The sequence below is a fragment of the Salvelinus namaycush genome, chromosome 40 (assembly GCF_016432855.1).
Source record: "Salvelinus namaycush isolate Seneca chromosome 40, SaNama_1.0, whole genome shotgun sequence".
NCBI classification, from domain to species: domain Eukaryota; kingdom Metazoa; phylum Chordata; class Actinopteri; order Salmoniformes; family Salmonidae; genus Salvelinus; species Salvelinus namaycush.
The window spans coordinates 16941262-16965764 of NC_052346.1; the positions used below are offsets into that span (position 1 = coordinate 16941262).

General features: G+C 43.0%; 2 protein-coding genes across 5 annotated transcripts; one reads left to right on the plus strand and one right to left on the minus strand.

Moving 5' to 3' along the window:
- Positions 1-9740: 9740 nt before the first annotated feature.
- On the minus strand, positions 9741-15473 carry LOC120033579 (integral membrane protein GPR180-like). The gene is made up of 9 exons (XM_038979988.1): positions 15245-15473; positions 14555-14704; positions 14074-14274; positions 13287-13467; positions 13070-13119; positions 12799-12956; positions 11692-11883; positions 11501-11578; positions 9741-11405 (listed from the first exon to the last, which is right to left on the minus strand). The coding sequence occupies exons 1-9, from the start codon at positions 15381-15383 to the stop codon at positions 11253-11255; spliced, it is 1302 nt and encodes a 433-aa protein (XP_038835916.1). The 5' UTR covers positions 15384-15473; the 3' UTR covers positions 9741-11252.
- Positions 15474-15647: 174 nt separating this feature from the next.
- On the plus strand, positions 15648-24449 carry LOC120033358 (dTDP-D-glucose 4,6-dehydratase-like). 4 transcript variants are annotated; one of them, XM_038979662.1, is made up of 12 exons: positions 15648-16039; positions 16204-16270; positions 16927-16995; positions 20730-20820; positions 20950-21092; positions 21290-21388; positions 21496-21555; positions 23242-23285; positions 23404-23569; positions 23684-23751; positions 23903-24000; positions 24107-24449. In XM_038979662.1, the coding sequence occupies exons 1-12, from the start codon at positions 15993-15995 to the stop codon at positions 24184-24186; spliced, it is 1032 nt and encodes a 343-aa protein (XP_038835590.1). In that variant the 5' UTR covers positions 15648-15992; the 3' UTR covers positions 24187-24449. The 4 variants fall into 4 exon arrangements, with proteins under 4 accessions (XP_038835590.1, XP_038835591.1, XP_038835592.1 ...); XM_038979663.1 differs by having other exon boundaries at positions 23696-23751; XM_038979664.1 differs by lacking the exon at positions 16927-16995.
- The last annotated feature ends 54 nt before the right edge of the window (positions 24450-24503 follow it).

Sequence of the window (24503 nt, forward strand, 5' to 3'; positions counted from 1 at the left end):
TTGTGATCAAGTTATGATTTAATTGTATATGTGTGATTCTGTGTGATTAGTTAGGTATTTAGTAAATAAATAATTAAACCCAATTTTGTATTGCTGATTCAACTTGTTAGCCAGGATTCTTGCAGATAACCAAGGACTTACAACTTTCAGATGAGACTGAATAAAATGACGATTAATGTCACTGTTATGGATGTAAAATCTTACTAAATCTTTAAGAGTTTATTCGAAAGATAACAGCTCTATAAATATTCTTTCGTGGTGTCCCTCTCTAGTTAATTCATATTTACATGATTAGTTCAATCAGGTAATATTAATTACGGAGAAATTATTTTATAGAATAGCATGTCATAGCAATTAATCTGGCATAGTCAAAGACACGACATATTGGTGCCCCCTGTGAGGAGTCTAAGATAGAATGAGGTTTTCATTTTGATTCAGCCTGTATAAAATTGAAAAGCAGATTACATAATATACCACGTTTATTATACACATTTTTGGAGTGATAGACAAGCATTTTTGGTTGTGTGTGCTGAAGATTCCCCCGCCCCGCGCTGTTCTCTGACGTAGTCAGTGGATAACGTAAGCGAATACATTTCTTGTATGAGGCTGAGAAAGCTAATTATAGAAATCTGAGAAATAGTGCGTTTGGCCAAACGCAGGGCTATTTCTGCCTGGCACGTTTCAACGCGGGTAGGCGAGGTCATTATTAATTTCTCGAGCGAGGACAAAGAGCCAGCCGATTGAAATTCAGGAGATATAGCGCGACCAGCGATAATTATCTCTCTCTCTCTCGCGATTCAACGCGAGGAGACCACGGTGCATTTCGTGTTTACCGCGTGTTCCGGTTAAAACATCGTCAAAAAACGCCGAAAAGGGTTTGAACATAATACGTTATAAGTAAAACCTTTTCCCTGCCAAGGGAATCCTACGTGCTACATTTTCAGGCACAAAGGAGGGTTAGCTGGCACGAGGTGCTAAAGCTAACAAGGGAAAACAGCAATTTATTGTTTTTCTGGTGCCACGCTGAAATTCCTCCGCCTCGCGGAACGGAAGTCCCGCACCGGGTAGTTCCGCTTTATTTCAGTGTGTGAAGTCAGTGACCGCTGAAGTGTGCCCAGTATATTCGTTCATGAAGAATTATCCAGGTCACACTCAAGTCATTACTTATGATATCCAGACGAATATCAATGTCTTATCCAATTGAACTAATAAGTGTAAATCTGGCTATTTACATTCTGAAATAGATATTTTAAATAATATCCAAATTGTTGAGTTCTCTAAATAAGACATTGCAAACTTTTTCCAAACTAACCTAGATTAAGCACTTCTCAGGTTAATTAAAGTTTAATTCACAAATTGCCTATACAGGTTTGATTTATCATTAAATTGATCAATCAGTAAAATTTGGGTTTTTCAAAACCCATTCAGTAATCCAGTATTGACAGAAGCCCCGCCCAGCGGGAATCCCATGTGGTTTCGGCCTTAGGGAGAAGTGCCACAGTGTTGAATGTGCCCAACATTTGGTCTACTGTTTTACACTTATGATATCCAATCAACAGAGATTTTATGGATTATCGTCTCATTCAATTTAATAAGTTAAATTGTTGAACATAATTTAATGTTCTTCCAATCAAATGAGACACTTTTAAACTTATCATATTAACCTAGATGAAGCCACATCTCATGTTAATTAAAGTTTAATACCCAGATAGCCTACACAGGTAGGATTAATCATTGGCATTGATTAATTAATTTGCTTTTGCAAATTCATTCACGTCCAACTTTCACATTACTGGTACAGTACTGGTAGTTCGTCAACATCTATAAATAGATTAAACTTGTCTTTGCAGCTTCCAATGAAGTCCAAACCCAAACTTTGAATAAATTTAGGGAACATTTTTCCTCTAACTTTTTCTAATAATGTGCAAGCTATCAAAGGAGGTGATCACCACTCCTCCGCTAAGTAGTGAACATCCACCCATAAAAGGATTGATCTCTGACCTCAGCAGCGATACCAACCCTAATTATGCCATTAGTGAAAAAACAGCCGAAATTGCGAACGCTCTCCAAAATCAACCATCAAACACAGGCTTTGTGACGGTTCTCCCCACTTTTGCACTAATGTATCGCCATAAGAATGTGGCATCGGTTCAATACCACCGTGCACAGCTGAAGCACATGCCAGTCATGGCTAGCATTGGGGTACAGGCGGAGAGAACTGAGCCACTATTGACAAAAGCAGGAAATGAAAACATTCTGCTAGTCGAGGAACTGCGTTTGAAATCTGAACAATTGAAAGTAATTGCAAATACTTATGACGATGAACGAGCACAAACTCTTCAACAAAATCGTTGTCTCCAGGAACAACTCGAATTAGCCAGAACTAAATACGAGGTAGTCCACTCCAAACTAGATAAATCTGTTGAGTTATCTACAAATAGGAGCGCGCAATTTGATAACATGCAGGCAGTTTTGTTGAACGTTACTCAGAGTAACACGGTTCTACTCAAAATTCTACAGACCAAAGACGATCAGTTGATGAACACAATGACAAAGTTGGATGACAAATCAGCAGAACTCATTGAAGTCGCTGAACAAATGAATGATGAGAGAACTCGGGTGATGAAGATGGAAATCTTGATTTCTAAGCAAGCGGAAGAAATCTCATCACTGAATCTCTCGCTCCGTACTCAAGACCTCTATTTGCAAACCATGACAGATAAGTTTGAGACCGAAAGGAGCAAGTGCGACACTCACGTGTCCAAAATCAGTACTCTAAGCGCTCAAGTGGACTCTGCAATGCAGCAGAATACCACCCTTAGGTACCATCTGGAGGAAGTCCAGAAGGGTCATGCTCTACAGCGTGACTATCCATCCAAGCAACCGGAGCCCGGTACTCAAAGGAGTGAAGACGATAGGTTTCAGACATTGCCTCCGTCAGGTGTCCCCCAGTCTTCTCCGTTTGGCCATTCGGCACTGAGTAATATGGCGCCTCTTGGCCAACAAAGCCAAAGCTTGGCTTCTCCTCTTGGCCTTTTGGCCCCACTTTCCCCACAGGATAAAGCCCACCCTCTCCGCCCGCTTGACGCGGAATACCTTGACAAACTCGTCAAGTATTTCCCCACCTTTGACCCCGTTCCAGGTCAGCCAAACGATACTGAGACGTTCCTAGCTGACATAGAGGACACGTTGGATGGCTACCCGAACGCTACGGGTTCTGACAGGGTTTACCTGTTGAAGCGAACGTCGAATAGACACGTGACAAGGTTAATTCGCCTACAACAGCAACACGTGCTAAATGACGACGCTAAACTTGCCACAGCTTTGAAATTAGAATTCAGTGGTTCTGCAACTCGCAAACACGATAGCTCACTGGCTAACACGGTCAAACAAGCTCGGAATGAACACCCACAAGCTTACTATCATAGGCTTCGTTCAGCTTACTTTGGCCTACTCACTGAAACAGGCATGGAAGACCTGTTACCATTTAAACAAATGTTCCTGTCGAACATGTATCCCACCTTCATTACCTACTTGGGCCCTGCAGCCCACATTGGGTTGCCTATCTTACAACTCAGAGAGCTTGCAAGCACAGCTTTTGAGGCATCAAAAGCTCGCAACGCCAAGAGCCCTGACCACTCGGTTTTGAAGTTTGACCAGGAGCACTCACTCCAGTCAGAGGGTGCATTATCAGGTATTGGAGCGTTAAGAGATGACGCACAACAACAGTTTCTACCACGAAACCATGATTCCAATAACCTCCGCGGTCGAAATAACCGTAAAGCACGTCGCCATCAAAACGACTACCGCTACAATCGACCTGTTCACTACGTTCCTGCACCCAACCCACACAAAGTGTCAGAGCACAAGGGTAACAAAGGGTTGAAGGATGATCAAAACGTAGACCAATGTTCTCCAGAAGTTCCACTAGGTGAAGAACTAAAGCGAGAAACATTTGAGAAAAGGGTAAAAGATAAGTCACAAGGACTAGACAGGGAATTACCGGACTCCAGGTCCGCAGGAATTAACACCCATAGCAAGGACGTTAAAATTCAAATCCCTCCTGCTTTCACTCGAGACCCTATCCAGGGCCCGATTGACCAAGAAACAAGCCCACGGGCTTCGTCTATAAACTCTGATACAAAGGTTGCGAAGAAAAAGGTCAAACGCTTCGTTAAAGCCAAGCCCACTCAAAATCGTAAAAGTCAATCTGCTTCCACCTTGAACAGAATTGACACATCACGTTGTTGCGAAAGACCACTCCACTTTGTGGGGAACATGTCCACTAAACACGAATCGAAACGACCATACCTGGAAACAGTCCTGGAGGACTGCTTAACTTGTCATGCGCTAATTGATTCGGGTGCGACAATATCACTCATCTCTCAAACATTGTTTGATGATCTAAAAAGGGCTTTGAAGCCAACTAAACGTTGGTTAAAAGTGGAACGATGCGACACTACACTTCGAGGGGTCACTCAGACTACCTCGCCTCTCACATTGAGAGTCATGCTGAAACTACACTTCAAGGACTTATCGCTCGTCCACCCTGTGTATGTTACTAGCCTCGAAACTGTACCCCTGCTACTTGGAGCAGACTTGATGGATCGGTTACTCCCATTGATGGATTGGAAAACCAACCAGGTATGGTCACAGGCCACAGTGCCTTCTCCACCGATCACACTGTCTTTCCCTAACGCTAGCTGCAACGCAGTCATTCACGAGGGGTATCTGTCGAAAGCACCCCTTGGGAAAAAGACGTTTAAAAACCTGTTGGGGCAGAATCAGATCCAAGGAGATATTACGATATCTCAACACATTCCATCAGCCAACCTGATTGACCATTCTTTTCAGGATTTCGAGCCAGCTGTCTCTGTTAATAAGCAACTTCCCTCCTCCGTGCAGTCGTGCAATACGGTAGTTGAGATGAACTCCTCTTGCCCTTCAGACATTTCCGCAAGCACTGCGGCCGTCTCAGCAAGAAAAACATTGATGCGCAGAGTATACTCTTCTTCCGATGATACACCTTCCGCTTTGTTGGGGACTGTCAACCCTTACAACGACACTAATGGCGTCAGTCCAGCAACTGACCCGATGATTCCCACTGGTGAAACACTTTGCGATATCACAGACCGATATCCTCGTCTCAGTTCGCAGGTACTGAAGAGGTTGCCACGCGCGGACGCGGTGATGACTGACAGACCTCGACAGCCACTGAGGGTGTTGAAGCACAAACACCAGGAGATTTGGTTGAAAGGTTGCAGCCATTCTCATAATAACACGGCCACTGACAACTCGTACATAGGGTCCGAACCTTTCGTTTGCGCCTCGGATACCAACACCACATGCTGGGGGGGGGGGGTCCCGAGACGCAAAGGGGGGGAATAGTAGCCCAGACCCATGATGAGCCTTATCGAGGCCGGTGGGGGGGTCGAGACTACGGACAACACCGTACGAGGCCGCCAGAGCATAAATCAAATCTAGTTGTAAACTCCCCTTTGAGAACAGTGAGGAGCAGACATAATCCCTGTCTAGGGGCCTCTTAGAACACATCTAAGATAGTACTGAGGTGTACCACACTGGTCGTAAAGGAAGTCCAGTGGACTTGTCCACCTCCAAAACAAATGGCAACAATAATCATTCCTTGCCTTGTGTAGTAGGCACTACAAGACAACTAGTAAAATGCTCTAATCATGTATTCCTGTAGGATAACATTTCAGAATAAATCGGTAGGACAACTGGACCCCTTGAGTACCAGTACCAATACCACAGTCAGTCCAGCAACACTCAGTAGGAGGATTAGTAACCTCACAAGTTAAATTGCTATTGATAATAGCAAAATAGGAGTCACTCAGAGTGCAGCACGGGGAAGGGAATCTCCATTGCACTCTTCCAATGGTTACACACGCCACTAATAAATAGAATCCTCCGTACAGGAGAAAAAGTTATTAGAAGTCAGGAACCACGATCACACCACGTACGACTGGTCTAATACTTACAGTACTTCCGTCATGAGGTTAGCTCCTCAGTGGATAACATAGCTATGAAGTATATTTCTTCATACCTACTGCCACTACAATAGTGGAAGACAGTGACTGGTAGTAAAACCACTACAGACTCCCTCGACACCAATTCTGACTGACCTCCAGGCATTGACCTGAAAATTACCTGACTACGTCAGACTCATTCTGAACAAGTTGTGATCTGCCAGAATACTTGGTTTCCTTCCCTTGGCATGTGTGCTTGCATAAGCATAAACGCACATGTACAACGGAACATCCAATTAGGATTTATGCTAGGATCACTTAAGGGTCCGAGCAAAATACCAGCCTTAGTAAAGTTGAACATTTATTTTGAGGCCTTTAACTCTACAGCTACAGCACTCACCAGTTTTCTTCTCAGAAGTCCATAGGTCATCCCTGTAGACTGCCCAAAACTAGTGCCTTACAGCTGTAGACGTATCACATAGTTATCAACTTAGGATAGTACCTTAACCAACACCCCGCAAATTAGAAGAGCCCTAGATATGACATTAGACAATGCCATGATAGGGTCATTTTGCCAAGTTATTTTGCCAATAACTATATTTTGTTTTGTTTATGCTTTCATTCATATTGTTTCATTTTCTTCGGCATGTAGAAAGTGATAGCCATAAACAACTTCCCCATACAACCATCAGTTAGTGCCACAACGCCGCTCATTTGGGAGGAAATGTAATGATATATTTCATGAGTGTGTGTGCGTTGTTAACATCTGCCTAAGTTACTGCCCAGATCTTCCAGTCTGGACGACCAGACGACGGGTCCGGAACGGCGATCCCAATCCGGACCTCCGCTGCCCAGCCATGGAGCAGACTTCTTCATTTGCAGACACCCTACCCGGGTCGACCACACCAGAGGTGGGACTGCAACAGCGATCCCAATCCGGACCCCCGCTGCCCAGCCATGGAGCAGACTTCTTCATTTGCAGACACCCTACCCGGGTCGACCACACCAGAGGGGGGACTGCAACAGCGATCACCAACTGGACATCTGCTGTCCAGCCATGAAGCAGACTTCTTCATTTGCAGACACCCTACCCGGGTCGACCACACCAGAGGGGGGACTGCCACAGCGATCACCAACTGGACAGCTGCTGTCCAGCCATGGAGTAGACTTCTTCATTCGCAGAAACCCTACCCGGGTCGACCACCAGATGGAAACCACAACGATGGTCCACAACCAGGACAACCCACGGTCATTTGTATGTTGGTTTGCAACATGCAGGTTAATCGCAAGCTTGAACCCAACATGGGGGGACTGTCATGACGTTGGGTTGGGGGTAGGTTTATGACAGTCATAAATACCTCTTTCCCCCTTTTTCTCTCTCCCTACTATAACTGATGTGACATAAGAAAACCCCTTGGTTAACATAGAGATTCTGGGTAACATCAGAAGTTGGGGGAAATGAACTATATTCTGGTAACCCGACCAACTGAACATATGCGGTGGTACTTAAGGTATATTATGTCAGTTCGGTTGCCCTCTGACACATTCTCATCAATGATAGAATGACATAAACTCTACTGTGGAAAGTCTAAACGTCAGAGGTATCAGATTCACATGGAATTGTTGTTTAATTCAAATGTTTGAATATGACATTATTTGTGAAGAGGTGAAATGTAATTTTAGCTTCCAAATGAGAGATCTGTGCTTTCATAAGTTTTCCTCTGCTCACAGTGGTCCGCCCCTGTGAAGAGGCATGGGTTATAAACTTTTCAGACACACCCCTCTCCCTCCACTATAAAAGCCACATGAACAAGAATATAACTTCCTGTTCCGGGTACGCTAGGATGACGATCCAGTGTCAGAATGGTTCAGATAATCACTATAGATGAAGCCAACATCAGCATGGACTTTGATTGTGAATGGTATGAACTTTGAACTCGTATTCACTACAGAAGTGATATCTCCTAGCCTTTGAGTTAGCAACAGCTAAACGCAGGTTCGGAAGGACAGTCCAAGTATCCCGTCTAATACACACAACGTATCCCGTGACTACCAGAGACATTCTTCAAAGGACAGAGGACTCGGGTTGGCGACACGGGCCATCTACCACCAACCTACTGAAGCGCAGCTCAGAGTAAATATGTATTGCATTTTCCTCTTCAAATGGGCGGTAATTTAGAATGCATAAGATACTGTATTTACGATAGTACAGCTCGCCTATGTTCAAGTCTCCCACTCTTTCACTAGGACTCAGCCCGTCCCTTTGTGTAACAAGCTGTCATATCTATTCCGCCCGCTAGGGACGTTTTTCTGTGTGACGTAATTTGTGATCAAGTTATGATTTAATTGTATATGTGTGATTCTGTGTGATTAGTTAGGTATTTAGTAAATAAATAATTAAACCCAATTTTGTATTGCTGATTCAACTTGTTAGCCAGGATTCTTGCAGATAACCAAGGACTTACAACTTTCAGATGAGACTGAATAAAATGACGATTAATGTCACTGTTATGGATGTAAAATCTTACTAAATCTTTAAGAGTTTATTCGAAAGATAACAGCTCTATAAATATTCTTTCGTGGTGTCCCTCTCTAGTTAATTCATATTTACATGATTAGTTCAATCAGGTAATATTAATTACAGAGAAATTATTTTATAGAATAGCATGTCATAGCAATTAATCTGGCATAGTCAAAGACACGACAGTGAAAACAATAACAGAATTGGGCTGCCTGTGTAAACACTGCCATCATAGTATGTTCTTGATCTTTTGCAACATGAAGGTAAAATGAGTGAAATAGCATCCAGAAAACAATGATTATAACCAGCTAACTGACAGTGACTCCGAAACCACCAAACAGGAAAACAGACCAACAGGCAGTGGAGAATATCAGTAACACGACTCTTCCCCTTTTGACTGTTTACTGTTTAGAAGTCTGGGGTTAGTTTAACCACATTCCACGACGTTTCCACAACTTTGACTGTGTTGTGTAGGCTACTAGTTATATTGGCCTATTTAGTGTCACATACTGGAATCCATAGCAGACGGACCGAAACCAATGACCAACCAAAGATGATTAACTACCCAAATAAAGTGAGACTGACTCGGCTAAGCTCTGATGTTAGTGTTTGATATTAGCCTCTCAGAGCCGTTTGAGGAAGTGGAGAGCGGAAAACTGTTTGTGTACTCAAGGTGGAGCGTCGTGGTGACATTTCACGGTTTGTCCTTCCATGTTTGAATTATCCAGAATTATCATGTCTTTAATTGTTGAATGAAAATGCAGGCAGTTTGAGCAAAGACACTGGTAACTTCTGTGGTTTGAGTGTGCATTGGTTGAGAGTAGTCTACTGCAGTGTCTTTGCTCAACAATAGACCGTTTCGTTGCAGCGCTGGACAAACGCACCTCGTTCAACTCATTGAGGGCTTGATGATTAGTTGACAAGTTGAATCAGGTGTGCTTGTCCAGGGTTACAATACAAGTGTTTACTGTTGGGGGTACTGGAGGACCAGGGTTGAGAAACGCTGGTCTACAGTAGCTACTGTAACAGATCAAGAGAACTGCTGCCCCCTGCAGACATTTTCTTGTATTGCATCAGCATCTGATAAAGACTTATTTTACAAAAGTATACAGTAATGAATTTAAACAGCCTTATAAACATGCTTAATAGGAACATTACACAGTCACTGCTCTGTTCACCATTTCCCCCCCAATATCTCCGCATAACTTAACTATCAGACTGGTTATGTATGCCAATGTGAAACCCATCTTTTAATAGACAAACACAGGTACCTTCTCTACTAGCAAAGTGATTGTCTTCTCAGGCACTTGCAACGATTGAAAGAAAATAAAGCTGCATTTAAACATTGCACGTCTAGCTCCAATGTCAGACGAAACAATACCAAGCGTTCACATTCAAGTATAATTCAATAATTACACAAATAATAATAGCAATACGATTCTCACACATGCAACTAGCTGCAGTGTTGGAGTGCTGGGGATGATACAAAGATTCCATGAGTCCATGTGATTTCTGTAATAGCTTCAGCACACCCTAAACCTGAACCTCGCAGAAGGAACAATCAATTGACGACAATAGAATGAAACAGCAGTAAAACAGTGTGAAGCAACTCTGTTAAGAAAAATGTCCCAACTTTCTATTTCTGACAGAGTTAAGATCAGACTATATTATTGGTTTGAGATTTACCACACTGAACATGAATCCATATCTCTATGGATCAACGGTAAACAAATGTATTTCAGTCCGCGCATGGATATCTTTAATCGGCAATGAATAAGACTTAACAGGGAATTTGACAATCAGTAACCTTTCGTTGTAATCTATTATAAACCTTTTAAACATTTTGGGAGTCTTATACTCTGTCTGAAAAAGAAAGAGACATCAAATCCAGCCCAAGTTTGACATTCAAAATAAAACAGTAAACCACATTTCACACATACATACAATTGTAAATAAGACTAACATACAGGTAACTGCCAAAATAAGGAAAACACCAACATAAAGTGTCTTAATAGGGCGTTGTGCCACAAGCCAGAACAGCTTCAATACACCTTGGCATAGATTCTGGAACTCTATTGGAGGGATGCGACATCATTCTTCCACGAGAAACTCCATAATTTGATGTTTTGTTGATGGTAGTGGAAAACACCGTCCCCGGTTGAGATCTGATGACTGAGACGGCCATATGGTTTACATCATTTTCATGCTCATCAAACCATTCAGTGACTACCCTTGCCCTGTGAATGGGGGCATTGTCAGCCTGTAAGGCCACAGCCATGGCAGACAGAATTTTTATACATGACCCTAAGCATGATGGGATGTGAATTGCTTAACCCAGGAACCACACCTGTGTGGAAGCACCTGCTTTTAATACACTTTGGATCCCTCTTTTACTCAAGTGTTTCCATTATTTTGGCAGTTACCTGTGTCCACATCTGTTGTATACTAACAAATGAGTCTCATTTACATACATACTTTATGTGCGCTTAAACCCAGGTCTCAGGTATTAAATAGGTGTGCTATCCAGCTACATGAGCAGGCCATCATTCCTCTTCTCTTCTATATTTGTGGGTGAACTTCCTACTCTTCATCCCACCCTCCTCTTTCCTCACCTGTCTGTGGGGGCACCTTCTCCGTGAGTGAGCGGAGAGGAGTGGAAGTTGTCCCTTTAACTGCAGGTGTCACGGTGTATCCCTTCGCCCTCGGCGTGTGTCACAGTGAAAGTGTTCCCCCTGCACACGGGGTCAGTAGCGTCCCCGGCCCCCTCTGGACATGGTGAGGGGTAGTGAGACAGAGGAGAGAGAAGATACTTCCCAGTATAAGCTACGGGACAGGAAAAGCTGGTAGAGGATCACCACCGAGATAGCCTGGCACAGAATCACACCGATTGTCACAACCTAGAAACACAGACACACACAAACATCAACACCAAAAACCTTCCGAATGAGTCAGTACAATATATATATACATCTATAGAGTGTCGTCCTCTCACCTTTTCTCTCTGATACTCGTTGAAGACCACAGAGAGTAGGACCAGCACAGGGTGGCACAGGAACCAGATAAAACAACCCTGAGAAACAAACTAGTGAGACTGGAATAACCAATCTTATAATGCACTGTAGATGGCACTATAAACGCATGGAAAGGGTTACCAGCTATTCTGTGTTGTATTTCTACGCCTACCTTGGAGAAGCTGAGGTAGAAGTCTCTCTTGAGGGCGCTCCTCTCTGTGCTGATGATGGTGTAGAGCACGGAGGCCAGCAGCAAGGCCAGGATGATACGTAGAGATATGAGTAACAGACCCGCTATGCTGCGCTGGGCGTGGTAGCTGTGGTGCTCCGTCTCCTCATACTGCTCCCACAGCAGTAGCGCCCCCTAGTGGCCCGGCAGCGACACAGACAGGGAGTATTTAGGTCATTGGTATTGAATGTGTTTTTATTGACTGATCCCAAAGGGGAAATTGAGAGTTAATAGGGGCTTACAGTATTGGTCAGGATAGGGGCTTACAGTATTGGTCAGGATAGGGGCTTACAGTATTGGTCAGGATAGGGGCTTACAGTATTGGTCAGGATAGGGGCTTACAGTATTGGTCAGGATAGGGGCTTACAGTATTGGTCAGGATAGGGGGTTACAGTATTGGTCAGGATAGGGGCTTATAGTATTGGTCAGGATAGGGGCTTACAGTATTGGTCAGGATAGGGGCTTACAGTATTGGTCAGGATAGGGGCTTACAGTATTGGTCAGGATAGGGGCTTACAGTATTGGTCAGGATAGGGGCTTACAGTATTGGTCAGGATAGGGGCTTACAGTATTGGTCAGGATAGGGGCTTACAGTATTGGTCAGGATAGGGGCTTACAGTATTGGTCAGGATAGGGGCTTACAGTATTGGTCAGGATAGGGGCTTACAGTATTGGTCAGGATAGGGGGTTACAGTATTGGTCAGGATAGGGGCTTACAGTATTGGTCAGGATAGGGGCTTACAGTATTGGTCAGGATAGGGGCTTACAGTATTGGTCAGGATAGGGGCTTACAGTATTGGTCAGGATAGGGGCTTACAGTATTGGTCAGGATAGGGGCTTACAGTATTGGTCAGGATAGGGGCTTACAGTATTGGTCAGGATAGGGGCTTACAGTATTGGTCAGGATAGGGGATGGTGCGAGCAAGGTAGAGGTTAGTGCAAGTAGTAGGGACTACTGTATCCAGTGAGATGGAAGTTAGTGTGAGGGTCAGGGCTTAGTATTTTGGGGTAAGGGATTAAAGGTCATGGATAGGCTGATGAGGCTCTGACCTGTGTGGCGACCCCTCCCATAGCGAGGGCTTTGGAGGCGGGGGAGGAGTCCCACTGGAGAGGTCTGCTCTGGGGCTTCCTGTTCTTGCTCAGGGTCCAGCCCACACACAGACTCAGCAGCATGTACAGCATGGACACCTGGGATACCATGTCACAGACTGCAGCATGGGAGAACAACAACAGGCAACAGTCAGCACAGTCACAAAGGAAGAACGAAAGACAATACGAAGAAAGAAGCAAGAGCGACAGAGAGTGAGAATACAACACTCACACTCTGCCAAGCTGCCCATGATAGGAATGCCCACTCCATCCCTGGCATACCTGTGGAACGAGAGCAACAGGTGTGTGTTTTTACACAACAAGACTGATGTTCACTCATCCAAATATCCTGAAATACAGGATAATCCTGTAATACAGTAACTGATGTAAACCTGAACAGGGCTGCTGAAAGGTGACTGTAATAATGACTGGGACTGAGTATCACTCACCTGGCCAGGTGGATGTAGTTGAAGAGGGCAGAGATCCCCTGTAGGGCCAAGGCTGTGGAGAGCACCTTCAGCACCGTGTGCATGGGCCCACCCTTTCTCAGGGCCATCCACAGAGGCTGAATGTAGATACAGGATGCCACAAAGTAGGCCAGGATCAGCAGACAGTAGAAACTATGCAGGCCTGGTAGGGGGTGGGTCAGGGGGGCAGGTATAGGGAGGAGGGTGGGTCAGGTATAGGGAGGAGGGTGGGGCAGGTATAGGGAGGGTGGGTCAGGGGGGGTAGGGAGGAGGGGGGGTCAGGGGGGCAGGGAGGAGGGTGGGGCAGGGGTAGAGGGGGGCAGTGGTAGGGAGGAGGGTGGGGCAGGGGGGAAAGGAGGGTGGGTCAAGGGGACAGGGGTAGGAAGGAGGGAAAGGGGGTTAGGCAGGGGGGCAGGGGTAGGAAGGAGGGTGGGTCAAGGGGACAGGGGTAGGAAGGAGGGAAAGGGGGTTAGGCAGGGGGGCAGGGGTAGGAAGGAGGGTGGGTCAAGGGGACAGGGGTAGGAAGGAGGGAAAGGGGGTTAGGCAGGGGTAGGAAGGAGGGTGGGTCATAGTGCCAGGGGTGGGGAGGACACAATCAGTCAAGCATTCAGTGCTGTCCTGTTTGGAGCCCTAGTCAGATCTTAAATTCAGAAGTATAAAATGGTGTGTTATGACTAGCAGACACTTAGCAGACGCTTAGCAGACGCTTTCATCCAAAGCGATTTACAGTGCACCAAATGCATATATTAAAGTATGTGCATGTACTGACCTGCCTCCTCAGCGCTGAAGTGTTCCAAGGGGTTGCCTGCCGAGTCAGGGTTGAACAGCAGGATGGTGAAGGTCAGGTCCCCGTGGGCAGGGATGATGCCCCCCTCCCCGCAGGTGTAGCGGTCTGCATACAGCGCCATCCAGGCCGTGGGGGAGTGAAGGTGGGGGATGCTCTGGTTGTGCTCCTCCTCACTCAGACGGACTGAGCAGAGAGAGGGAAACAACGTTAGGAGGGAGACAAGCCCTAGGCTTTCGCTAAGAGGGCTAATGTGGCCTTAAGTCATGCAGACGGCCAAGGTTTGATAACCAGTCGGTTACATATGCTGATGCAACATACTGCAAGTACATTCAGAATATGTCCTGTAAATGATGGTATTTATGCCACTTTCCCAAATGCCTCTTGTTTATGAATGCATGTTTACTACGAGCCAGCAGGACATGAATGCAAACAATACACGTGACAGTCACAGAGACACACTCACTGGAGAGCTGTGCCTTGGAGAGGCGGTCGTGGCAGCTGAGGTTGTCGATGTCAAAGCCGTCCTCCGTCTCCGGGAAGAGCAGCAGTCTGGACTCCTTCTCCATGGCCAGGGTTGCATTCTCCAGCCTGCACACCACCAGACCACTACCCACTGGGGAAGAAAGAGACAGAGGGAGGGAGAGACAAGAGAGGGTGTGAGAGAAGAAGAGGTAGTGGAAGTAGAGGGGAGAGAGAGAAAGAGATCTGACAGGACACTAAATCCACCTTTCCGAGGATTTGGTTTCATTCGAACCTACAGAATATGCAGACCGTCTGTGATAAAGGAAGGAGCTCTATTGATTCTAATGTACTGCCTGGCTATCTCATTTGGCAACATGTTGTACCCGGGAACAGAATGACATTGCCGATGCTCATGGGTCTGGACTAATTTAAGACTGAACCAACCTATTATTAAGACACTGCATAGACCTATGTGATTTGATCTTTGAACCCAATAACACCATGCAAGAGATTAGCACTTTCCAGACTAAGAACACATGTTCTGTAGCTTCCTTATGTACATTAGCATTGCAACTATAGCCTATATAAAACATCCAATAATAAAACGCATCACGTCATCTTGGTGCATGTGTATCCATCCACACAAGCCTCCCTCCAGAATTTGTCGCTAGCGTCAGACTGCTACACCTACCGTTGTACATGAATTTTGTGATGTACTGTCCATTCTGCTCTCTGGCTGCATCGCTCTTGAAAACTCCCGACACAGTTTTTCCAAATGTAGCTGGAATGCATAGTAAGAAGGCTGTAAGTGTGAACATTAACGGATACATTGTCTCCTAAAAGCGACGTATCAAATTAGATATAAAGAAGATGATTGTACGACAACAATGAGTGGTCTAGTCAAAAAGGAGTGAGTTCCATCTGCACTGAAACGTTTGATTGATTTAGGTTTTACCTAATCATAAAAGGACCTCTACCTACGTCAAAGCTGCAAGCCAATCAGAGAGCGATAAAAGGGTGGGCACCAAAACGGACCAACTCAACGCAGGCCTCTGATACGTGTCAACATTGCCATAAAGCGACAAAGACTGTCGCAAAAGTTGCACATTACATTTTGCTGATATGGTTTCTACTGTATCAACTGCTTCTGACATGAACTGGTGACAACACAAACATCTGAGTAATGTTATCTAGCTGTTCGTTAACGTGTTGTCGATGTGCTTCACTTTAGAATGGCCTCAATCACTTAAAATCAGTTCCCGCATATAGTTTGAGATTATCTCTTGTTTACTCAACAATAAGACACTCCAGCACAGGTAAGCTAGTTAGCTAGCTAAGGTAGGCATAACTTATGTCACTAGGCGAGTGCCTTTGGGCTTCAATGAAAACTGAAGATCCAGGAGAAGAGTTGTGAGGAGACATCAACAGGCTGTGCGAGGATGGACTTTGTCAAAACGGTCCTGGTGACTGGAGGGGCAGGTTTCATGTAAGTAACAGTTAGCAAATCATCATCATCATAATGACGATCAGTAGTGTTCTGACAAAGACTTAAACTACAGAAAACAAGCAAGTTGAATCTACAATGTATGTCAAATATGAGATTTCATTGCATACAATACATGTTTCATCTGTAACTCTTTCCCAATACAGTGGGTCCCATTTTGTCTGCTCCCTAGTCAACAGGCATCCAGATTGGCGTATCATCAACTTTGACAATGTGAGTAGGAGCTAAATGTGCTTTCCTGTAACGACAGATTCAAGCCCTGTTCAAGCTGGGGCCTCTCGTTCCCTTTGCTGCCAAGGTGCAACATAGACATGGAACACTGGTCACTTTAATAATGTTTGCATACTGTTTTACCCACTTCATATGTATATACTGTATTCTAGTCAAGGTCTATCCTATTTAACTATTGCTGTACATAAACTATTCTATCCAATGTATTCTTCAGATATACTACATATTCTATCCATATACTGTCCATAATCACAGTAGTCCAGCTGTCCATATATATTTATACTCCGGACTCCGACATTGCTCGTCCTAATATTTCTTAATACCATTCTTTTACTTTTTCAGACTTGTGTGTATTGTTAGATATTACTGCACTGTTGGAGCTAGGAACACAAGCATTTTGCTACACCCGCAATAACATCTGCGAAATATGTGTATGTGACCAATAACATTTCATTTGATTTGACAACACATTTCACTGCACATATCCGGTGTATGTGACACACAAAAAACAATTAACTAAAAAACCGAGGTGAAGCTTATTTCCCATAAACCCTAACTACTACACAATGTCACTGCAGAATTCCAAGTTGTCATCATTTCCTGGGAGTGACTGTGTAACTTTTCCTGGTCCCATACAGCTGGACTACTGTTCCAATCTCAGGAACCTGGAGTCTGTAGAGGAGAATGAAAACTACACCTTTATCAGGGTGAGAGAACTGCCAAGTCCTGCTGTTATGTAACATCACTGTATATGGAGTGCCAGTGTTACGAGACAGGGATGTCCTCTCTCCCCCCCTGTTTGCACTGGCAATTGAACTGCTTGCTGAAATAATTAGACAGGACTCAAATGCAACAGGTATCCGTATTGATAAACACGAATATAATCTAATTTGCCGATAATCTTCTGATATACCTGACTAATATTTGAAACTCATTGTCCCCCTTGTTCAAAATATTTTTGGAATACTCAAAAATCTCAGGATATGTAATTAACATTGAAAAAAACTGAAATAATGGCAAATTGAAAAATAATAACTCATGAACTACAGCAGTCCTTTGTGGACCACAAAAAATATGAAATACTTAGGATACTTAATAAGTGACAACAAACAACAAATATATGAAGTTAATTTTATCCCATTACTCAACAACATGAAAGCAGATCTAATTAAATGGAACAATCTCCCCATAAATCTTACAGATAGATTAACCTGTTTAGAATGGCATGACTCCCAAAGTTTTATATTTAACTGAACAAAAATATGAATGCAACATGCAACAATTTCAAAGGTTTGGCTGAGTTAGAGTTCATATAAGGAAATCAGTCAATTGAAATGAATTCATTAGACCCGAATCTATGGATTTCACATGACTGGGAGTACAGATATGCATCTGTTGGTCACAGATGCCTTAAAAAAGGTAGGGGTGTGGATCAGAAAACCAGTCAGTATTTGGTGTGACCACCATTTGCCTCATGCAGCATGACACATCGTCTTGACAAAGATTTGATCAGGCTGTTGATTTTGGCCTGTGGAATGTTGTCCCACTCCTCTTCAATGGCTGTGCGAAGTTGCTGGATATTGGCGACAACTGGAACACGCTGTCGTACATTTACATTTAACATTTACATTTAAGTCATTTAGCAGACGCTCTTATCCAGAGCGACTTACAGATTGGAACATTTCAACATCTCTTTATGAAAATTACCTGTACTTTTTTTTTTTTTTACCTTTATTTAACTAGGCAAGTCAGTTAGGAACAAATTCTTATTTTCAATAACTGCCTAGGAACAGTGGGTTAACTGCCTTGTTCAGGGGCATAACGACAGATTTGTACCTTGTCAGCTCGGGGATTTGAACTTGCAACCTTTCGGTTACTAGCCCAACGCTCTAACCACTAGGCTACCCTGCCGCCCCGTCGTACACGTCGATCCAGAGTACCCAAACATGCTCAATGGGTGACACGTCTGGTGAGTATGCATGCCATGGAAGAACTTGGAAATGTTTTGCTTCCTGGAATTTTGTACAGATCCTTGCGACATGGGGCCGTGCATTGGACTCCAGAGTGGCGCAGTGGTCTAAGGCACTGCATCTCAGTGCAAGAGGCGTTACTACAGTCCCTGGTTCGAATCCAGGCTGTATCACATCTGGCCGTGATTTGGGAGTCCCATAGGACGGCACACAATTGGCCCAGCGTCGTCTGGGTTTGGCCGGGGTAGGCCGTTATTGTAAATAAGAATTTGTTCCTAACTGACTTGCCTAGTTAAATAAAGGTACAAATAAAATCAAAATGAACATACTGAAATATGAGGTGATGGCGGCGGATGAATGGCACGACAATGGGCCTCAAGATCTTGTCATGGTATCTCTGTGCATTAAAATTTCCATTAATAAAATGCTATTGTGTTCGTTGTTCGTAGTTTATGCCTGCCCATACCATAACCCCACCGCCACCCATGGGACACTCTGTTCACAACGTTGACATCAGCAAACCACTCACCCACACGACTCCATACATGTGGTCAGCAGTTGAGGCCAGTTGGACGTACTGACAAATTCTCTAAAACAACATTGGAGGCGACTTACGGTAGAGAAATGAACATTCAATTATCTGGCAACAGCTCTGGTGGACAGTCCTGCAGTTAGCCTGCCAATTGCACGCTCCCTCAACATCTGTGGAATTGTGTTGTGTGACAAAACTGCACAATTTAGAGTGGCCTTTAATTGTCTCCAACACAAGGTGCAACTGTGTAATGACCATGCTGTTTAATCAGCTTCTTTATATGTCACACATGTCAGGTGGATTATCTTGGCAAAGGAGAAATGCTCACTAACAGGGATGTAAACAAATGTGTGCACAACATTTGAGAGAAAAATGCTTTTTGTGGGTATGGAAAATTTCTCTGATCTTTTATTTCAGCTCATGAAACATGGGACCAACATTTTACATACATATATTTTTGTTCTGTGTATTTTCAGTTATATACCAATTACCCCACCGAAGACATTATTTACAAATGTATACTCGGCCATAACAGACTTCATGTGGGGAAATACCACTGAATAAAAAGGATAGTTTAACATCTTCCTAAGTCTGAGGGTGTTTTTTAACTTTCCAGATTTGGAATTGTATCAACTCGCCACCCAAGGCTTTTACTTGCAACATGTTGTTAAATACACTAAAGAGGAACAATGGGTACATATTGAAGATGCGCATGCTCATCCCCAGAATTTTTTTATGTGTCTGTTTTCAAAGGCTGGAGCTAAGAACATGAACAACTTCATAGTTAACAACACTGTGACAACATGGAAGAACATGAAACGGATTCTACAGGAACCAATTTCACTCCCTCTGGAACAATCCTTGGACAGCGTTTCAGAATTCACTGATAAATTGGCCCACATGGAAAACTGAAGGCATAGAAACCATAAATTACATGGTAATAGGAAATACAATTATTTCCATGACAGAATTAAAAATACACTTTGGACAGACCAATGTAGACAATTTCAAATAAATGCAACTTAAAGGTTTTATATCTCGAAATTTTGACCTGAAAGCTTTTGGACATCAGAGCAATGTTGAGGGAATCCTATTTGAGTCAGGAAAATATACTCATATGAAAGGTAATATATACAAAACCTTGCACAAAAAAAAGCCTAATGAACTAACAATGTCTTAGGAAAAAAATATATAAACTATTGGAACCAAGACTTAAAAATAACTGATATTGGCACAAGATGGAGGGAGTGTTGGAACATAACGAACAAAATTACAATTAATGACAATATACACTTAATCCAGTATAAACTAATGTATACAATGTATAATACAAGAGACAAAATTCACAAATTCTACAGCACAACGGCAGAGTAATGTCTTAAGTGTAAAACTAATAATGACTCAATAATTCATGCCTTCTGGGAGTGCTGTGGTCCAAAAGTTATGGGTGAAGTTATAAAGCTAGTTGTCAGAAGTTGTACAATGTAAGTTTACTTTTAATCCGTCTTTCTGCATATTTCAAGACATGGCATAGAGGGGTGCGGTGAGATACCGAATGGGTTGGACAATTATATTGAATAAACTATTACTTTAACACTGGCAGTCAAATGATACTCCAACTTTAAGAGAATGGAAGAATCAAATGCTTTATTATTTAAAAATTGAAAAAAATCTGTCTAGGACAGAAACAAAAGAACACAATTTGAAGTCATATGGGGCATTGCCTTAAAAGCATTACAAACAACATATGGTGTGGTTACGGTGGGAACATTTGGGTCTAGGATTAGGATGTGATTAATGTTTGGAAATGTATGAATGTTAAGTTGTTTATTGTTTTTGTCTATGTATGTTTTTGTTTATTGTAAAAAATTAAAATACAAAAAATCATAAAGACTGTTAGCTTGAATATGTGTCATGGTTTGTCCCTTTTCTTTAACAGGGGGATATATGCAATCCACGCTTGGTAAACCACATCTTTGCCACAGAAAACATCGACATCGTCTTTCACTTTGCGGCTCAAACACATGTTGGTAAGAAATTACGTTTTACTGTTTAGATTGTGTTGTTACCATGCCAAAACAATCAAAGGCATTGTTGACAACACTCAGTGACCCATAGAGCAAGACATTCATCCATATGTTTCTGTGCCCCTTTTTCAGAGACGTCCTTCATATGGCCGTCCAGATACCACATGGTGAACGTGGGGGGGACAAGGGTGCTACTGAAAGCAGCTTTTGAGGCCAAGGTGGAGAAGTTTATTTACATTAGTACAGATGAGGTGTACGGAGAGAGTCTGTATAAGGTCAGTCCACTCTTATCATTTTCACTGATATCCTGACATAATTATCATAACTTTTTGTAAGGTGTATGCCACATTTACATTTGAGCTCCAAGTTTTTGAGTGCCACTTCTCAACTTCTTTTGCCACTTTTTAAGGTTCTTTGTCTGCAGTACTGTCAGTCCCCGGTGTTAAAAGCGGTCTCTTTTACCCCCATGTAGGAATTAGATGAAACCAGCCCAAGAAGACCCAACAACCCATACTCTGTGTCTAAAGCAGCTGCTGAGTGTCTTGTATTGTCCTACAGGGAGAGACACAAGGTAGTAAATACTGTCAACAGACATACCACAGTTATAACCAAGTTTTTCTGTGAGGCATGTACACATTTTTGTATTATTTTGTATTAATATTTTGCTTTTTCTTTCAGTTTCCTGTTATAATAACAAGGAGCAATAATGTATATGGACCCAGACAGTACTTGGAGAAGGTCAATATAGTTTCTATATTCTATATCAGTGGTTCCCAACCTTTTTCGGTTACTGTACCACCAACTGAATTTTGCTCTGCCCGGAGTACCTGTGAAGTACCCCCTAATGTGCATTTTACCAGTAACCCTATGGTTTCATGAGTCTTCTCAAGTGCCCCTAGGGGTCCTAGTACCCCTGGTTGTGAACCACAGTTCTATATATTTCTGTTGTGTGTCTGGTCTTTTAACTTCTTATAGCTGCAGGGGCAGTATTGAGTAGCTTGGATGAAAGGTGCACAGAGGTGCCCATAGTAAACTGCCTGTTCCTCAGTCCCAGTTGCTAATATATGCATAGTATTATTCGTATTGGATAGAAAACACTCTGAAGTTTCTAAAACTGTTTGAATGATGTCTGTGAGTATAACAGAACTCATATGGCAGGCAAAAACCTGAGAAATAATCCAATCAGGAAGTGGGAATTCTGAGGTTGGTCGATTTTCAACCAAGACCCTATTGAATACACAGTGGGATATGGATGAGTTTGCACTTCCTACGGCTTCCACTAGATGTCAACAGTCTGTAGAACCTTGTCTGATGCCTCTACTGTGAAGTGGGGCCGAAGGAGACAGGAATTAGTAAGGTCTATCATGACCTGACCATGCTCTGACCATATGCGTTCACATGAGAGGGATCTCTGTTCCATGCACATCTGAAGTCAATGTAATTCTCCGGTCGGAACGTTACTGAAGATTTATGTTAAAAACATTCTAAAGATTGATTCAATACATCGTTTGACATGTTTCTACTGACTGTTACGGAACTTTTTGACATTTCGTCTGCTTTTAGTGAATGCGCTTCCTGACTTTGGATTTGTTTACCAAACACGCTAACAAAAATAGCTATTTGGACATAAATGATGGACATTACCGAACAAAACAAACATTTCTTGTGGAAGTGGGAGTCCTGGGAGTGCATTCCGACGAAGATCAGCAAAGGTAAGTGAAGATTTATAATGCTTTTTATGAGTTTTGTTGACTGCACAATTTGACGGGTAACTGTATGGCTTCCTTTTGTGGCTGAACGCTGTTCTCAGATTATTGAATATTGTGCTTTTGCCCTAAAGCTTTTGAAATCTGACACAGCGGTTGCATTAAGAACAATTGTATCTTTAATTCTATGTAAAACATGTATCTTTCATCAAAGTTTATGATGAGTATTTATGTTATTTGACATGGCTCTGCAATTTCTCCGGATATTTTGGAGGCATTTCTGAACATGGCGCCAATGTAAACTGAGGTTTTTGGATATAAATATGAACTTTTTCAAACAAAACATATATGTATTGTGTAACATGAAGTCCTATTAGTGTCATCTGATGAAGATCATCAAAGGTTAGTGATTCATTTTATCTCTTTCTGCTTTTTGTGACTCCTGTCTTTGGCTGGAAAAATGACTGTCTGTGATTTTGCGGTGACCTAACATAATCGTTTGTGGTGCTTTCGCTGTAAAGCCTATTTGAAATCGGACACTTTGGTGGGATTAACAACAAAATTACCTTTAAAATGGTATAAGATACATGTATGTTTGAGGAATTTTAATTATGAGATTTCTGTTTGAATTTGGCGCCCTGCACTTTCACTGGCTGTTGTCATATCATCCCGTTAACGGGATTGCAGCTCAACAAACTTTTTTTTTTTTTACCCCCAGGTAATTCCAAAATTCGTGTCCTTCCTTCAGCTGAACAAAAAATGGTAAATACTTAAACTTTAAGAGAGCACTGACATCATCCCAGACTATGTGTGCATGTTTTACTTCATATGTTATTGTTTCAAATAAAGCCTACATATCCCATGCTCCTCTCTGCCACAGTACCATCCAAGGGACCAGCCCCCAATCTCGCCACTTCCTGTACGTGGATGATGCCATTGAAGCATTCCACACCATCCTGGAGAGGGGGGTGGTGGGAGAAACCTACAACATCGGGACCGACTTCGAGATATCCATCATTCAACTAGCCAGAGAACTTATCAAGATGGTAGGATATCCATCATTCAGCTAGCCAGAGAACTTATCAAGATGGTGGGTGAAGTGTGTGTCTGGTCACTCTGTAGTCCTCTTTACTGAGCCACTGAAAGACATCTGCTAATAGTGTGTGTTACAGGTCAAGCATGTCCCTGATGCAGAACTGGACGACTGGCTGGAGTTTGTGCCTGACCGGTGAGTGAAGTATAAGGGGATCACACTAAACACTTTTCAGAGCCTTTACTTCCATTGAGCATGTCTTTGCCATGGAAACCAGCGTGAGAAAGGCAGGCTGTGTGATTGGCTCCAAAGACACTGACATTGTTGAACCTCTCACCCACCCAAGGCCAGTGGTTGACCTGAGGTACCCTGTGAACTGTGAGAAGCTGTGGAGGCTGGGCTGGAAGCCTGCAGTGTCATGGTCAGAGGGCATCAGAAGGACAGGTACAGTACATGAACACATTACTCTATGGATTCCTTAGATTGACTTTCATATATATTTTAGCACAAGGGGTGAATCTCTAAAGTGTCCTCTCCATTTGTTTTACAGTCAAATGGTACCAAGAGAATCCAGACTTCTGGCCAGATGTCAAACCAATTACCTTTGAGCTCGATACCAGAGACCAATAAGCACATAGATCCTCTTCCTGTATTCGTGGTCACCAACCCTGTTCCTGGAGAGCTACAGGGTGTGCTGTCTTTTGTTCCAGCCCTGTATTAACACATCTGGTTCAATTAATCAATCTTAATTAGGGTTGTTGACCTCCACTAGTCAAACCATCATCTCAATCACTGTGGGTGTGCAAGGGAACACTTATTTTTGTAAATGTTTTACTAATGAAGGTGGAGTGTAATATATTTATCATAGTCAATAAATAACTTTATAGAGCAGGCTTGAATGTTGAATATTAAACTCCGTACACATGATATGCAAAGACAAAATACAA